Source organism: Microcaecilia unicolor, chromosome 14 (assembly GCF_901765095.1).
Source record: "Microcaecilia unicolor chromosome 14, aMicUni1.1, whole genome shotgun sequence".
NCBI classification, from domain to species: domain Eukaryota; kingdom Metazoa; phylum Chordata; class Amphibia; order Gymnophiona; family Siphonopidae; genus Microcaecilia; species Microcaecilia unicolor.
The window spans coordinates 35,296,186-35,314,785 of record NC_044044.1 but is presented as its reverse complement, the minus strand read 5'-3'; the positions used below and the strand labels follow the sequence as shown (position 1 = coordinate 35,314,785).

The 18,600-nt window shown below is 42.0% G+C and overlaps 1 protein-coding gene across 1 annotated transcript in view; it reads right to left on the bottom strand.

Annotated features, from left to right (window-relative positions):
• The window catches only part of KCNN3 (potassium calcium-activated channel subfamily N member 3), an 89,693-nt gene that overhangs the window by 60,198 nt on the left and 10,895 nt on the right, over positions 1-18,600 (bottom strand). Inside the window, exon 2 of the mRNA XM_030187507.1 lies at positions 12,204-12,299. Within this exon, the coding sequence (XP_030043367.1) occupies positions 12,204-12,299 (96 nt within the window). The remainder of the gene's footprint in view (positions 1-12,203; positions 12,300-18,600) is intronic.

The window sequence follows — 18,600 nt, the reverse complement described above, 5'->3', positions numbered from 1 at the left end:
CCAGATGAACGAGTATTACAGTCATCTCTTCAATTACCAAAACTTGCCTCTGTTTTATCTGCCAAGTTTTCTGTTTTGACTCCATTAATAGAACAGTGAAAAATATTTCTACCTAGGGCCACACTGCAGGGGCTCCGTCAAAGGGAAAAAGACAACACTGAAACTTGCTTCCTTAATCACTAGAGGATTCTCTTTTTCTAGTTCCTCTTTTCCTTGCATTAGTATGTTTAAGGAAAGATTAATCACACTTTTAAAGGACCAAATTAACAGCGTGAGCTTTTAAACCAATAATGTGCTCGACGCTGATAATAGTCAAATGACTAGAGTGGTAATAGAATCACCAGCTGAATGATCCAATCCTCGGTGATGACTGTACACCATAGTATGGAATATTGATGCCATTAGGCTTGCAGGACCTGCCTTGACACAGCAGATTGCGAAACATGGCCCATGTCGGCTGTATGGTCCTCCACATACTTATAACAGTACTTACAGTAGTTTTTAAGTTTTTGGTTGATATAAAAGAAAATCAATTTATAAAAAGTGACATAATGTAAAATAATGAAAAAGTTTTTTCAGTGAATTAAATTGTGGACTTTAATGATGACGATTCAGGTGAGTGAGTCACCACTAAAGTATGGAGCAAATAAATAAATAAATACATATTAACTTTTAAATATAAAGGGGTCAATATTCTGCACTATTTAAGTGAGCAAGAGAGGTTTCTGCCCAGTTAAATAATGCCGTGCCGGTCAGAAGCAGATAATCAGATTAATGCTAGGGTACAGAGGCATATGATATCTGTCTGGACAAGGACTGCAGAAACAGCATTCCTTACTTCTCAGATAGTTGTCTAGACTGTCTTCTTCATGTTCAATTGTAAAGCGCTGCGTACGACTGGTAGCACTATAGAAGTGATTTATAGTAGTAGTAGTAGTAGTCTTCCTAAACAGGAGTTGCTCCTCCTCCTGCATACCCCCCCCCCTCCCCCCCCCCCCCCCCCCCCCACACACACACAGGCTTACTGGGCCTATCTTACGATCCCTGGTGGTATAGGGGTGTAGTTGGGGCAAGATCTGCCCCCAGCTACTCCAGTCCTGCCCATTCTGGTTCTGCTCCCAAAATGGCTGCTGTGACTGGGACATCGCTGCTGCCCTGATTAGACCACCAGGGACTGTAAAGTAGTCCTGGAGGATACTCTGCATTTTCTTTTGTACTGTGATTGCAAATAATGCAGTTATGATCTTGCACAATAGTCTACATGGTAAATAGAGTGATTCAAAAATGCTTTTGATACAGAATTTTAGCAGGAATTAAAGTCTGTAAATTTGGGATGATAACCTCCTTAGGAATTAGCCTTTCTGTGGAGATATAACATCAGCTGTCACTTTGACTGTGGTGCAAAGTCAGCCACTGTAAAAGCACCGTGGCTTTTAATTTCAGTTTTCATTAGCTGCGCTGCAGGTGTGTGGAAGCTATTTTGCTTGGAGGCAAAATAGTCTTTCATTATTTAAATTATTATATTCTATTTTGGATACTGTAGACCTGATATTCAGCGGTGTTTAATAAGCCAGGCCAGTTAAATAGCGTTTAGCCAGCTAAGTGGTAATATTCAGCTGGAGATAGCCCGTTATCTCCATGAATATTAGTGCTTAGCCACCAGCCGAAATCCAGGCCAAAGTATCAGCCTGCCTGTCTGACATTGCTGCCTGGATGTCTCAGCGCCATCTGAAACTAAACATGACCAAGACTGAGCTTCTTATCTTTCCCCCTAAACCAACCTCTCCTCCTCCCCCATTCTCTATTTCTGTGGATAACAATCTCATCCTTCCTGTCTCATCAGCTCGTAACCTTGGGGTCATCTTCGACTCCTCCCTCTCCTTCTCTGCACATATTCAACAGACTGCTAAAACCTGTTGTTTCTTTCTCTATAATATGACCAAAATTCACCCTTTCCTTTCTGAGCACACTACCAGAACCCTCATCCACACTCTTATCACCTCTCGCTTAGACTATTGCAACTTGCTTCTCACAGGTCTCCCACTTAGCCATCCTTCAATCTGTTCAAAATTCTGCTGCACGACTAATATTCCGCCAGTGTTGTTATGCTCATATTAGCCCTCTCCTCAAGTCACTTCACTGGCTTCCTATCCGTTTCTGCATACAGTTCAAACTTCTCTTATTGACCTAGAAGTGCATTTACTCTGCAGCTCCTCGGTACCTCTCCACTCTCATCTCTCCCTACATTCCTCCCCGGGAACTCCGTTCACTGGGTAAATCTCTCTTATCTGCACCCTTCTCCTCCACTGCTAACTCCAGACTCAGTTCTTTTTATCTTGCTGCACCATATGCCCGGAATAGACTTCCTGAGCCGGTACGTCAAGCTCCATCTCTGGTTGTCTTCAAATCTAAGCTAAAAGCCCACCTTTTTGATGCTGCTTTTAACTCCTAACCCTTATTTTATCATCTTCACTTTAATATTCCCTCATCTCTTGTTTGTCCTAATTAGATTGTAAGTCTGCCGAGCAGGGACTGTCTCTTCATGTTCAAGTGTACAGCGCTGCGTACGTCTAGTAGCGCTTTAGAAATGATTAGTAGTGGTAGCCATGTGACTTAGCCGGCTAAGCGTAAATATTCAGCACTAAACCAGATAAGCTGAGCGGTTAAGACAGGCCACTTAAATAACAGGGCTATCTTTATCCACTATTAATTTTTAACCAAGTAGAGCTGAATATTGGCTTAGCCGGTTAAGTTGCTGCATCAAAACTGAAACTGGATATTCAATTCTAGTCACCGGATATGGCAGGCATTTAATATCCAGGGTCTGTACCAGCAGAAGCAGCTAACCACACTGCCTGCTGCTGGCTGTATATTGGGGGGGGGGGGGGGGGTATGGGTTTAGCATAGGGATACAGAATGCAAGCTCTGACAATCCCCAGCAGCCCTCACTGGTTTATATTCACACAACTAAATATGAGTCTTTTTGTTTCGGCTGAAACCAGCTGATAAGTTTCGGCTGCAGTTTTGGTTTGAGCTGAAAGCAAATCAAATGGCATAATAATAAACAGAAAATACAAAAGGGATATGCAATGTGTTGGGTATTCATACCCAGATGTAGGATAGTCCATCTCTTCAATGTCACCTTCGGCACCTAATCATTTTACCTCTATCCAGGAAATCTAGACTGCCCCAATTGACTGTCTGCACATGTTGTCCTTTAGATTGTAAGCTCCTTTGAGCAGGGATTGGCCTTCTTTGTTAAACTGTACAGCGCTGCGTAACCCTAGTAGCGCTTTGGAAATGTTAAGTAGTAGTAGTAGCATACTTCAAGTATATTTATTTATTTCTAGCATTTATACCCCGCTCGATGGCAGGCTCAGTGCGGCTTACAATAAATGGGAATAAGGTGTATCAGAGATAACATAGGATATGGATACATCATTTTACAGAGATACAAATTGTATAGGGAGTGAGAAGACGAAGGGATATGGGGGCAGGATAAGGTGTGGTTAATGCTAGTGGTTTGTTTTAGGGCATCTTCAAATAGGAATGTTTTTAGGTGAGTTTTTAATTGTTGGAGGGAGGTTTGTAGTCTGAGATGCACACCTAGGCAGACTGGTTTTTAGGATATGCACAATGAATATGCATGAGAGAATTTTGCCTGTCTTCCTTCCAATGTATACAAATCTACGTCATGCATATTCTGTTTTTTTTATAATTGTATACCACAATAAAAGAAGTCGGAACATGATCCTAGAACTGTAAAACAACTACTAAACCAGGTCATAATCATAAACAAAAGAATAAATACAATTATCATGACAGTACCAACTTCTGAAACAACCAAGTTTTCAAATCTTTTCGAAAAATTGCATGAGTAGACTAATAACTAATATACCTTGGTAACTTGTTCAACCACTTGGCTGCTTAATAAGTAAAAGACGCTTCTAACTCAGTTTTATATTTAACCCTTAGAGGTGATGGAAATTGTAAATTCAAATACTGCCGTGAGCTAGATACATAATTCTTACCTAATAACATAATCGTAATATTTCTCTAAAATAGCTATGTTAGAAAAAACTTTCATATCATGTTATTTATTGTAAAGCATTTATAAAATTCTTTCCTCAACACTTCACCTTGAAATACCTATACAAACAAATGTCATCTTTCAAAACATAAACAGGAACATCTTTATGTGAGAAAAATTTCCTAATATATTATCCAAACTTTCTGGGAAAAATTGCAGATAATATGAAATCCATCAAAGTTCATATGTGGCGCTTTTGCAGCCAAATCTGTACTTAAAAGTTATTCACTGTTCTTGATGTGAAAATATCTCAGCAGCGCTACAGACCAGTGTCACTATCGTTCAGTATTCCATCTCTCAGCAAAAGATGTCCAACAATGTTCAACAGAACCCTATCGGTGCTTATTAAATTCTGCTTTCTGGAGTATTCAATGTATTCCACTGTTAAAGCTCAAAACCCAACATGGACAACTTTTGGTGTAGACCAGGGGTTCTCAACCCAGTCCTCGGGACACAGCTAGCTAGTCAGGTTTTCAAGATACCTGCAATGAATATACATGAGATTTCTAAACAATAGAGATAGTTTATGCACATTTATGTCATGCATATTCATTGTGGATATTCTGAAATCCTGATTGACTGGGTGTGTTCCAAGGACTGGATAAAAAACCTCTGGTACAGACCTTAAACTATTTTTGTAGCCTTTCTCTAGTCAATCTGTCCTGGCACTGCTGCCCACATGCTGTGGCTGATGCCAAAAATCTAGATACCAGGTACAATAATTTTAGCCACTATGGCAATCTGGCACCTGGTGTTTGTCAAGTCCAGACACCTCTAAATTGCAGACATGAGAGCAGGTATAAATATCTGCACCTAGATTATTGAAGTACATGCATAAATTAGCATATTTTATAATCTACATGTGCATTTGCAAACTCAGCCTGTGGTCTGCCCAAATTCCACCGCTGTACACCTACCAGAAAAGTGTGTGCCATCATGTCAATGCACGTACTTTAACACCTGTCAAATTTTATAACAGTCCCACATACTCATGAAAACGACTATCAAATTACTCCCTATGTGGGTAATCGGAGCCTCAACCTGAATTCAAACCCACACCAACACTGGAATTAACTGTTATATTTTCCGGACCCAGACCTAAATTTAATCCAATATTTTAACATCTCTGTTGAACCTAAACTGAAACAGAAAATGAAAACAATAGTGGCCATCATTTCAGAAGAAAGCTAACTAATGTGGTTCTGTGCCAAGAGTGAAACATATCTCGGGAAGGAAAAGAACCACCCTACTGATAGTGTGTGTCCTCCATTGACCAGAATAAAGGTAAGGCAAAAGAGGAATATTATTGCTTGAGACATCACTGATATATGAGGAGGGTTGAAATACACAAGAAGAACCTGGATCTGAGAAGAATGGGGATCCAGCTGCTACTACTACTACTATTTAGCATTTCTATAGCGCTACAAGGCATACGCAGCGCTGCACAAACATAGAAGAAAGACAGTCCCTGCTCAATGAGCTTACAATCTAATAGACAAGAAATAAAGTAATCAAATCAATTAATGTGAACAGGAAGGAGACGAAGAGGGTAGGTGGAGGCGAGTGGTTACAAGTGGTTACGAGTCAAAAGCAATGTTAAAGAGGTGGGCTTTCAGTCTAGATTTAAAGGTGGCCAAGGATGGGGCAAGACGTATGGGCTCAGGAAGTTTATTCCAGGCGTAGGGTGCAGCGAGACAGAAGGCGCGAAGTCTGGAGTTGGCAGTAGTGGAGAAGGGAACAGATAAGAAGGATTTATCCATGGAGCGGAGTGCACGGGAAGGGGTGTAGGGAAGGACGAATGTGGAGAGATACTGGGGAGCAGCAGAGTGAGTACATTTATAGGTTAGTAGAAGAAGTTTGAACAGGATACGAAAACGGATAGGGAGCCAGTGAAGCGACTTGAGGAGAGGGGTAGTATGAGTAAAGCGACCCTGGTGGAAGACGAGACGGGCAGCAGAGTTTTGAACCGATTGGAGAGGGGAGAGGTGACTGGGAGGCCAGCAAGAAGCAGATTGCAGTAGTCTAAACGAGAGGTGACAAGGGTGTGGATGAGGGTTTTGGTAGAGTGCTCGGAAAGAAAGGGGTGGATTTTACGGATGTTGTAAAGAAAGAAACGACAGGTCTTGGCGATCTGCTGGATATGAGCAGAGAAGGAGAGAGAAGAGTCAAAGATGACCCCAAGGTTTCGAGCTGAGGAGACAGGGAGAAATAGAGAGCCATCAACAGAAATAGAAAACGGGGGGAGTGGGGAGGTGGGGCATTTGGTCCTGAAGGAAAAAGGGGTCAAAGTGCCATATGCAATGTGCCTGCCCCAGCAAGAATCAGATCCTAGCCTATCCCAGCTCTGTGAAAACAGCTGGGTCGAACTGGAATAAGCTGACTGCATGGAGAGTGTGGACAATACCTGCCTTGGTCACACAGCAGGGTTACACAGGCCTAGAGCAGAGAATCCTGGTTCAAATCCCATTGTGGCTCCTTGTGATCTCAGGCAAGTTATTTAACCTGGGGACATAAAATTACCTACTGTGCCTATCACAGCCTCGGATAGAGGGGCACCCATTTCCTTTCATAGAGAGTCGAGGGATAGGAGGTAGTGTCCTACAGTGGATTAAAAACCGGTTAAAAGATAGAGAGTAGGGTGAAATGGTCAATATTCTCAATGGTGAAGGTTAGATAGTGGGGTTCCCCAGGGGTCTGTGCTGGGACTGCTACTTTTTAAAATATTTATAAATCATCTAGAGATGGAAATAACTAGTGAGGTGATTAAATTTGCTGCTGACATAATGTTATTCAATGTTTTTAAATTTCAAGAGGATTGTGGAAATTGCAAGAGGACCTTACGAGACTCGGCATCCAAATAGCAGGTGACATTTAATGTGAGAAAGTGCAAAGTGATGCATGTGGGAAAGAGGAACCGAAACTATAGCTAAGTGATTCAAAGTTCCACATTAGGAGTCAACACCTAGGAAAAGGATCTACTACTACTACTATTTAGCATTTCTATAGCGCTACAAGGCATACGCAGCGCTGCACAAACATAGAAGAAAGACAGTCCCTGCTCAAAGAGCTTACAATCTAATAGACAAAAAATAAATAAAGTAAACAAATCAAATCAATTAATGTGGACGGGAAGGAAGAGAGGAGGGTAGGTGGAGGCGAGTGGTTACAAGTGGTTACGAGTCAAAAGCAATGTTAAAGAGGTGGGCTTTCAGTCTAGATTTAAAGGTGGCCAAGGATGGGGCAAGACGTAGGGGCTCAGGAAGTTTATTCCAGGCGTAGGGTGCAGCGAGACAGAAGGCGCGAAGTCTGGAGTTGGCAGTAGTGGAGAAGGGAACAGATAAGAAGGATTTATCCATGGAGCGGAGTGCACGGGAAGGGGTGTAGGGAAGGACGAGTGTGGAGAGATACTGGGGAGCAGCAGAGTGAGTACATTTATAGGTTAGTAGAAGAAGTTTGAACAGGATGCGAAAACGGATAGGGAGCCAGTGAAGGGTCTTGAGGAGAGGGGTAGTATGAGTAAAGTGACCCTGGCGGAAGATGAGATGGGCAGCAGAGTTTTGAACCGACTGGAGAGGGGAGAGGTGACTAAGTGGGAGGCCAGCAAGAAGCAGATTGCAGTAGTCTAAACGAGAGGTGACAAGGGTGTGGTTGAGGGTTTTGGTAGAGTGCTCGGAAAGAAAGGGGCGGATTTTACGGATGTTGTAAAGAAAGAAACGACAGGTCTTGGCAATCTGCTGGATGTAGGCAGAGAAGGAGAGAGAAGAGTCAAAGATGACCCCAAGATCTAGATATCATAGTTGATGATAACGGTAAAACCCTCTGCTCAGTGTGCAGCGGTGGCTAAGAAAGCAAATAGAATGTTAGGAGTTATTAGGAAAGAAACGGAAAACAAAAATGAGAATATTATTATGCCTTTGTATTGCTCCATGGTTAGCTTAGCAGGGTTTAAAAAGGTTTGGATAATTCCCTAAAAGAAAAGTCCATAAGCCATTATTAAGATGGGCTTGTGAAAATCCACTGCTTATTTCTAGGATAAGCAGCATAAAATCTGTTTTACTGGTCACGGATCTTGCCAGGTACTTGTGACATGGAATGGACACTGTTGGAAATGGGATACTGGGCTTGATGGACCTTCAGTCAGTCCCAGTATCGCAATACTTATGTTCTAAGCTGTAAAGGTTTGGTGGTCAGGGGCTCTTTTTTTTTTTGCACTTCATTGCATCCGAGCCATCAAGCCATATCTCTCTATCTCACTTGTAAAGACACTTCTCCTCAGCCTTGTTCAGCATTTGGACTACTGTAATGCTGTTTATGATTGTCTTCCACTGTACGCTCTCAGATGTCTACAATTGGTCCAAACTACCATAATCAAGCTCCTACATAATGCTCAATGCTTTGACCATGTCACACCCCTCCTAAACCCACTTCTCCTCTTCCTCCACTCTCTATCTCAGTCAATAACACCCTCATCCTCCCCATCTCATCTGCCCGCAACCTCGGTGTCATCTTCGACTCCTCCCTCTCCTTCTCTGCGCACATCCAGCAGATAGCCAAGACCTGTCACTTCTTTCTCTTTAACATCAGCAAAATTCGCCCTTTCCTCTCTGAGCACACCACCCGAACTCTCATCCACTCTCTCATTACCTCTCGCCTTGACTACTGCAACCTACTCCTTCACTGGCCTCTCACTTAACCATCTATCCCCCCTTCAATCCGTTCAGAACTCTGCTGCATGTCTTATATTCCGCCTAGACCGATATGCTCATATCACCCCTCTCCTCAAGTCACTTCACTGGCTTCCGATCAGATACCGCATACAGTTCAAGCTTCTCCTTCTTACCTACAAATGCACTCAGTCTGCAGCTCCTCATTACCTCTCTACCCTCATCTCCCCTTACGTTCCCTCCCGAAACCTCCACTCACAGGACAAATCCCTCCTCTCAGTACCCTTCTCCACCACCGCCAACTCCAGGCTCCGCCCTTTCTGCCTCGCCTCACCCTATGCTTGGAATAAACTTCCTGAGCCCTTGTGCCAAGCCACCTCCCTACCCATCTTCAAATCCTTGCTCAAAGCCCACCTCTTCAATGTTGACATCAGCACTTAATCTTTTTACCTTTTCATGAAATCTAGACTGCCCAAATTTGACTGCCCCTATTTGACTGACTGTACATTTGTCCTCTAGATTGTAAGCTCCTTGAGCAGGGACTGTCCGTCTATGTTAAACTGTTCAGCGCTGCATAACCCTAGTAGCGCTTTAGAAATGTTAAGTAGTAGTAGTAGCATTGGCTACTGGTCTCTGTACATATTGATTTCAAACTGCTGTCCTTGGTGTATAAAGCAAAAAGTCAAGGCTGGGCAAAAAGATGGTCCACCATGGGAAATGTTGCTTAAATTAAAAGCCTCTACTTTCTGTTGCTTGTGCTGCTGCTTCGTAGAGGTGTTTCTTGTTTTGCTGTGCCTGCACTTTGTGTATAAAGGACACCTCTCCTCAGCCTCTTCCTACATCAACGATCTTCTAATCCTCTACATACAATCTTTTGGTTGGCTGTTAGGTTCTTCTCAGCAATCAATCTTCCTCCTTCCTTCTGCAGCTACTCTGCACTTCGCCATTTCACGGGACACTGCATTTTGCTATACTCGAGTAAACTTTGGAACTCCCTTCCAGCACAAATAAGACAGGAACTTTAATATATGAAATTTACAGCCCTTATAAGAACTTGGTTGTTTCAACACTCCTTTGGTTTAGTTGCCTAACCTTTTACATCCTCGTCTCCTTATTCCCAGCTACCAACTGCTGATATTCAGTTAGGAGATAATTGGTTATCTCCTAGTGAATATCCATAGTTAGTATCTAAATGCTGTTTAATCAGCCAGGAGTTGTTCCTGGCCAGTTAAATAGTTTTTAATATCAGACCACAGAAAAATAAAGGCAGATAAAGGCCAGTCTACCCATCCATGCCATCTACTCTCCCTTTCATGGCTTAATGGTCTGCAAGTGCTGTGGACACTTTAAAACTATCCTCAAGAAGGAATTGATAGGAACTTTTCTTTCCTCACCCAGCAGCAGACATAGCTGCAAACTCCAATTACTCATCTGCAAATACATTGTCTTCTTCAAAACCTTTTTACTTTACAACTCTTAACAACTTTGAAAACAGCCACCACCAAGGCAGTGAAATGCATAATTTGAACATATATTTGGGCTACATCAACTGTAGCTCATTCTGCAATGACCTGAAGAATTAGTCAGGCATAAATAGATCTGATTAGTCCAGTAAAAAGATCTAATCTTTTGATATTTATCATTGCAGAGCCCTGATAAAGAGAAAGCATTGAGGCCTCAATGCTCAGACGCAAACATGGGCAGTAGAGGCTATTAAGCGCCAGACTAGCGCCTTCATTAGTGAGCGCAAAATGCTCAGAGGTGCTAGTGTGGAAAAGAATGAGCGTACCAAAGATTAGCACAAATAGTACGCTAATGTAGTCCAACGGATGTTAATGAGATCATTTCCTATTCCCTCCCAATGCTCAGAGAACAGCACACAAAACAAAGCTGCCCTTTCTACTGAAAAAATAATGCCAGCTCGGATCAGGCATTAGGGTGATTGAAGAGGATTTCTCATGATTCTTTCTTTAAAATCTGCAGGTTTTCTTTAATTTTGAAGCAGAAGGGAAAGGGAAATGGGACTTGATCTACCGCCTTTCTGAGGTTTTTGCAACTACATGCAGTGGGAATCGAACTCAGTTCCCCAGGATCAAAGTCCACTGCACTAACCACTAGGCTACTCCTCCACTCATTCCACCAATAAGAGCCAACCTCATCAGTGATGTCACAATGGCTTGATTACCCAATACGTGGCTCACTTCTGATATTGTGATGTCATAAGGGAAAGGGAAATGGGACTTGATATACCGCCTTTCCGTGGTATTTTGCAACTAATTTCAAAGCGGTTTACATATATTCAGGTACTTATTTTGTACCAGGGGCAATGGAGGGTTAAGTGACTTCCCCAGAGTCAGAAGGAGCTGCAGTGGGAATCAAACCCAGTTTCCCAGAATCAAAGTCCACTGCACTGACCACTAGGCTACTCCTCAAATCTGTTCAAGCCTCTAAGCGCGAGAAACAAATGTACACAATTCTGACCAAACCCAAACGTGAAAGCACACATTGATGCCTGTTTCCTGCTTTTTAAAATAAGCTTTCCAAGTAAAAAATAATTTTGAAAAGCTTATATTTAAAGGGGCAGCAAACGGACCCCAGGGTGTCCTTCACATTCAGGTTTGCCTGGCGCATGCACACACGAGCTAGATTTACTGTGAAACTCTTCTGCACACGTGCCAAGCCTATTCTCCCTCCTTGCTTTCGCTTTCACAACATGCATCTACTCTACATACCATTTCCTTTGAGCATTGGTGAGCTAAGTTTCTGCGCTGTTCCGGTGGTATAGTTTCTGTGCTGTTGACTTACCATAGGATTCATGCAGCTATGGAAGGAGGAGCAGAATACGAGAAATATTTGCTGAAAAAGATTTTGAAAGTATTCTAGAACAGTCCAGCCACATCGTTAAGGTGATCACTGTGTGCTTTATTATTATATAGTTTGGATTAAAGACCCTGTCAATTGCCAGCAATTGTCTTCTGTTTAAATGCCTCTGGCTAATGTTTTCCTTTCTTGACTTTTTAATTTCATTCTAATCTTGTACAGGATTTAATATTAGCAGAGCTCTCCAGTATTAAGTCATGGCCTGAAATGAGGAGAATTCAGTGGAGAAAAGTGAATGTTGTTGGCGCTAGAGATGGGAAGGGTTTGCAATTCATTATGCCCAGCTCACTAATACATATCTGGAACATGATAGACTGGAAAAGGATGATGATACTATTACTGTGATGTCTCTAGAGGTTATCTTTTACTTACTGCTTAAGGAGGAGAGAACATCGAACATAGCAGCTCAGGTATTGTAATGCCGCAAATAGGGGATGAACCTGGATTGACCACTGTTGGAAACAGGATACTGGGCTTGATAGACCTTCAGTCTGTCCCAGTATGGCAACGCTTATGATCGTATGACTGATGTTCCCCAGTCTTTCTCTATCCATTTGTGCGGTACTTACTTGCACTTCACGAGCGTGGTATGCCACAATCAGCCCAAGAAGAATGATTGTGGATAAACTTATAAGGCATTTAAGAGCCAGAGAAAACATTGAATCCTGCAGGACAAAAGAGAACAAAATTAGCAAAGGCAATTATCACAACTGATAAGAGTCATTGGCCAAAATCTGGCTCCAAATGGTTGTTCATATATATCATCAGTAGGAAAATATAAGTACAAGACATCATATAACCCTTTGTGGGCAGATTGAGAAAACTATACCCTGATCAATGATAAACTGACTTTCAAATCAAGGAAACCATACTTCAAATTACAAAGCCCTGGAATAGTTCATCTAACTGACGTTTCTTCCATATAAGTAAATAGAAATAAATGGGATTAATTCTCAACTGATAAGGATATTAGAAGAAACAGAGAATTACAAAAAACTGAAAGACAGAGGGAATCCTGGCTAATCAGAAGATGGAACTTTGACTAGAATCTTTATTTACTTGAAAAGCTATGGCTTTGATTTTGCCAAATTCGGGAAATCCACAAGTAGCTGGATAGTGGGAGCTTTTTAGGTTTGTTCTTGGTACTCCTACAGTTAAAACAGTTTTCCAGATTCTCGGCAGATGCTATATAAAATTCCCCTGGGCTGTGTAGAAGATGTGGAGGGGCATTTTTGATATGACATCTAAATCCGATTTTGGACATTTTGCAAAAAAAAAAAAAAAAAAAAAACAAGCAGTGAACATGGTCATTTTCAAACCAGAAAAAAACCCAACTTTTTTTTATTTTTTAAATAGCCATGCTAGACGTTTTTGTGCTCAGTGTGTCTAACTTTTAGGGCAATTTTCAAAAGAAAACAAAAAGTCAATGGGAAATATGCAAAATCCATGAACTATAAGCCATCCTCCATCCCAGGCTGAAAAATTGAAAGTGATTCTCCCAGATTCCTTGGAGAATACTGTGCGTCAGCCCTATGTGTATGATTAACCGAAAGAGAGATACCAAACAGGAGGGGAGAGATTAGTAAGCTCAACTCAGAAGAGAGACCTTGGGGTGTTGGTGTCTGAGGATCTGAAGGTGAAGAAACAATGCGACAAGGTGACGGCCGTGGCCAGAAGGATGCTAGGTTGCATAGAGAGGGGCATAACCAGCAGAAGAAAGGAGGTGTTGATGCCCCTCGTTGGCGAGGCCCCACTTGGAGTATTGTGTTCAGTTTTGGAGGCCATATCTTGCTAAAGATGTAATCTTGCTAAAGATGTAAAAAGACTGGAAGCGATGCAAAGAAAAGCTACGAAAATGGTATGGGATTTGTGTTGCAAACCGTACGAGGAGATACTTGCTGACCTGAACTTGTGTACCTTGGAAGAAAGGAGAAACAGGAGTGACATGATACAGACGTTCAAATATTTGAAAGGTATTAATCCGCAAACAAACCTTTTCCAAAGACGGGAAGGCGGTAGAACTAGAGGACATGAAGTTAAAGGGGGGTAGACTCAGGAGTAATGTCAGGAAGTATTTTTTCATGGAGAGGGTGGTGGATATGTAGAATGCCCTCCCGTGGGAGGTGGTGATGAAAAAAGGTGCTGGGCAGACTTCTATGGTCTACGCCCTGATCGTGACTGAATAGATGTCAGGTCTGCCTACGCCCATGCTATTTTGGGTGGGCCCAGAGTTAATCTGCCCATTTCTCTCTGAACCCCCTCCCCCTGTCCTACCTCAGAGCCGTTATCCATAGCAATTCCTATAGGCAACCTGCGCCAGCCCTGCAGGCTTCTCCCTACCAAATTCTCATCAAAAAACCAAGAAGTGACCAGGCCTACCCTTAGCTATGCCACTGAGATAGGGATGGGCTGGAGTGTAAATTTTAAGGGACTTCAACGTTAGTTTCAGAACTTAGTACAAGAAGAGTGCTGGGCACACTTGTATGGTCTGTGCCCTGAGAATGGCAAGGACAAATCAAACTCAGGTATACATATAAAGTATCACATACCATGTAAAATGAGTTTATCTTGTTGGGCAGACTGAATGGAACGTACAGGTCTTTATCTGCTGCCATTTACTATGTTATGACAGTGGAGAAAACAATTGCTGACTGCCGCCAACTGAATAGTTACCCATATTCTCCTAAATTAGGAGCATAAAAACTGTGTGGGGGGCGGGGGGACAACAAGAGCACATTTATGGCTGGAGGGAAAAGGTTAGGATCTTATAACTGATTTTCAGCACTAGGCTCATAAATCTAGGCAACCGAGTAGCAGGACATTATTTTAGACTCTCCCCAAATGTCATTGATTGTACTGTCTATATGCCTGAATGTATAGCAGTGGTAGTACGACATAGGCCTTTCAGGAAATTAAGGAAATGTAATAATCAGAAAGAATGTTCTTCTTATTTAACTAAAATATCTCTCTTTTCAGAGCTGTAAATCCAATAATTACCAACCTGTTTCTTCCTTATATTTTTAATGCTAAGTCAGTATATAATAAAACCCTCTTGTTAAGAGATCTGATAGGAGATTCTCATACTGGGATTGCAATTATAATAGAGACCTGGCTCCTAGATTTGGAAAGTCAATTACTGCAGGAACTATATCCTCCAGGTTATACAATTATACATAACCCTAGAGTTTTCCAGGGGGATTACTAAGGGTGAAGCCTGTCACAGAAGACAGACAGGAATGCTCGGGGGGGGGGGGGTGGATGGACATCGGAATAATTATTTTCCCTACTGTCTGGGTGGAGTTGAGTGACTAATACAGTTGGAGTTATGAAAATATGATTGACAAGTGTTCCTATGCATGGGGGTGGGGTTTGGAAGGGATAAAAGCACCAGTGTGACTCAGAGTTGGGTCTTTGGTAGCTTGAATCCCCACCAAAACCTGAGAAGCCAAGGGGATATCCTGATCTGGCAAAAAAAAACAGGGACTTTACAACAGACATTAGGAGTTATTCTACTTTACAGACCACCAGGTAGCTGGATTTCAATTGAAACACAACTTTATAATTTCATTTCCTAACATGCAACATCATACTACCTTCCCTATTCCACTCATATATTCCTGGGCGCTGTTGCCACTGTGTTTTTTCTCAGTTTTTAATAATCTTTTCATATATCCTTTGTAATGCTTTTTCACTGTGTAAGTAGTTAGGATCATCACAGTTTATAATACTCTTCCTACATTTTAAGTACATAAGTAATGCCACACTGGGAAAAGACCAAGGGTCCATCGAGCCCAGCATCCTGTCCACGACAGCAGCCAAGGGCACCTGGCAAGCTTCCCAAATGTACAAACATTCTATGCATGTTATTCCCAGAATTGTGGATTTTTCCCAAGTCCATTTAGTAGTGGTTTATGGACTTGTCCTTTAGGAAACCGTCTAACCCCCTTTTAAACTCTGCCAAGCTAACCGTCTTCACCACGTTCTCTGGCAACGAATTCCAGGGTTTAATTACGCGCTGGGTGAAGAAAAATTTTCTCAGATTTGTTTTAAATTTACTACACTGTAGTTTCATCGCATGCCCCCTAGTCCTAGTATTTTTGAAAAAGTGTGAACAGATGCTTCACATCCACCTGTTCCACTCCACTCATTATTTTATATACCTCTATCATGTCTCCCCTCAGCCGTCTCTTCTCCAAGCTGAAAAGCCCTAGCCTCCTTAGTCTTTCTTCACAGGGAAGTTGTCCCATCCCCGCTATCATTTTAGTCGCCCTTCGCTGTACCTTTTCCTGTTTGCTTTATTTTCTACCATGTAAGATGCTTTCTTTGACAGTGTAAGCCGCACTGAGCCTGCTGTATGTGGGAAAGCGTGGGGTACAAATGTAATAATAATAATAATACTGAGCCAAATCAAGCTAAAGAGTGATAAATCACCTGGACCGGATGGTATGTGTCACCATCTGTTATTGTTATGTCTTTGAATTTTATGTAGATTTTTTTTGACCACTGATGCAGGCTTTGGTGCCAAAACACGGCCATGTCGGGTCGTTTTTAAGCTGTCCACATTAAAGACTTCCTGATATCCTCTTTGAGCTGTCCTCACTTTTTTGTCTATTGCTTTGTTGCACGTGAGGATTCTTCTCCTCCCTTTTCATTTTCTTGTTGATTTCCTAACATGCAACATCATACTGAGCCAAATCAAGTTAAAGAGTGATAAATCACCTGGACCGGATGGTATACATCCCAGGGTACTGAAAGAACTCAAACATGAAATTACTGATCTGCTGTTACTGATCTGTAACTTGAAGATTGGAGGGTGGCCAATGTAACAATGACTTTTAAAAAGGGTTCCAGTGGTGATCCAGGAAATTACAGATGAGGAAGCTCGACATCCGTGCCGGGCAAGATAGTGGAAACTATTATAAAAAATAACATTATGGAACACATAGACAAACATGGTTTAATGGAACAGAGTCAGCATGGGTTCAGCTAAGGGAAGTCTTGCCTCACCAATTTGCTTCATTTCTTTGAAGGCGTGAATAAACATGGATAAAGGTGAGCGGTTGATGTAGTATATCTAGATTTTCAGAAAGCATTTGGCAAAGTTCCTTGTGAGAGACACCTGAGAAAATTAAAAAGTAATGGGATAGGAGACAATGTCCTTCTGTGGATTAGGAATTGGTTATTGGACAAAAAACAGAGGGTAGGGTTAAATGGCCATTTTTCTCAATGGAGGAGTGTGAATAGTGGAGTGCCACAGGGATGTGTACTGGGACCAGTGCTATTTAACATATTTATAAATGATCTGGAAACTGGAACAATGAGTGATGTGATTAAATTTGCAGATGACACAAAAATATTCAAAGTTGTCAAAACACACGTGGATTGTGAAAAATCGCAGAAAGTCCTTAGGAAACTGGAAGACTGGGCATCCAAATGGCAAATGAAATGTGGACAAATGTAAAGTGATGCACATTGGGAAGAATAATCTGAATCATAGTTACCTGATGGTAGGGTCCACCTTAGGAGTCAGCAATCAAGGAAAAGATCTAGGTGTCATTACTGACAATATGCAGTGGCAGCCAAATAAAGCAAACGGGATGCTCGGAATTATGAAGAAAGGGAAGCAACATAAGACCAAGAATATTAAAATGCCTCTGTATCGTTCCATGGTGTGACCTCACCTTGAGCATTGTGTTCAATTCTGGTCACCGTATCTCAAAAAAGATATAGCGGAATTAGAAAAGTTCAAAGAAGGACCACCAAAATGATAAAGGGGATGGAGCTCCTCTCGTATGAGGCAAGGCTAAGGAGGTTAGGGCTCTTCAGCTTGGAAAAGAGATGGCTGAGGGGGGAATATGATTTTTTTAAATGTTTTTGATAGACTTTAATGTGTACATTGCTTTTTATTATTTGAATGTGTTAAGCGGTATATCAAATCAATAAATCCAATCCAATTGACAGGCGACCCGGGAAACGCAGGAAAACACAGAAGAGGGTAGAAATCAGAGCCTGGAACCAACACAATTCGAAAAATAGAACTGGCTAGACAACAATGGTAGAAAAAATTATTTTTAATTTAGTGATTGGAATATGTCAGTTTCTGGATGTGTATCTGCCAGGGCTGATGTTAGATGTGGCTGTGGCCCTGAGCAGAGCAGAAGAGTGGGAGGGGACCTGAAAGCCCATTAACAGGCAGTGTCTTCTACCGCTTTAGGTAGCCTTGGGGTCCCTTTCTGGCTGGTGTCTTTGGGCGATTGCCCTGGTTTCACTCTCCCCAACGCTGGCCCTGACGCTGTCTTTATAGTTTGCACAATACATGGGGAAATGCACCTCTTTCTATTTCTCTGGTGTTACACTACATGCAGCATCTGGCTTGTTGGTGCTTCAGTGTAATTTTTTTCTCCTTATTTCTATTTTCAATTTATGCCACTTATTCTGTACTTTTTGAGGGTGTGTGATCAATGCCAAGCTCTCTGTTAGCATTAATTTTCTGTGTAGTGGTTTGTAACAATGTGGCTTCTTCAATTTTCTTAATAGCCGCATTGATGTTCTAGGTTCCACTGTAGTATATAGGGTTCTACTTGTGTGAGATTTGGAAGTTAAGGACTGGCATAGTAGATTTGTTTTAGGTCCTATGTGAGAGTTTTGTATTTGTTCACCTTACGCCTGGTTATCAGAGAGTTCATATAGCGCAGGGTGCTTGTTCTCACATGTGTGTCGACGTCCGCAGTGGCCCAGGAATCGGAAGATTTTGCAAACAAAATAAAACAAAGTTTTCTAGAGAGATGACTTCCTGCCCGCCGCACAAGCGTGGTTCCTTAGTTCTTTTTTCTCCACAGTGAGGTGCGGTTCAGTTTTCTGCTCGTTCCTCTCTCAGGCCCAGGAAGAACTTTGTTTTTGACTTTGGCTTTCGCCATCTCAGGTACCGATACCCATGCCTGGTGTATTCAGTGCCTTGGGCCCTAC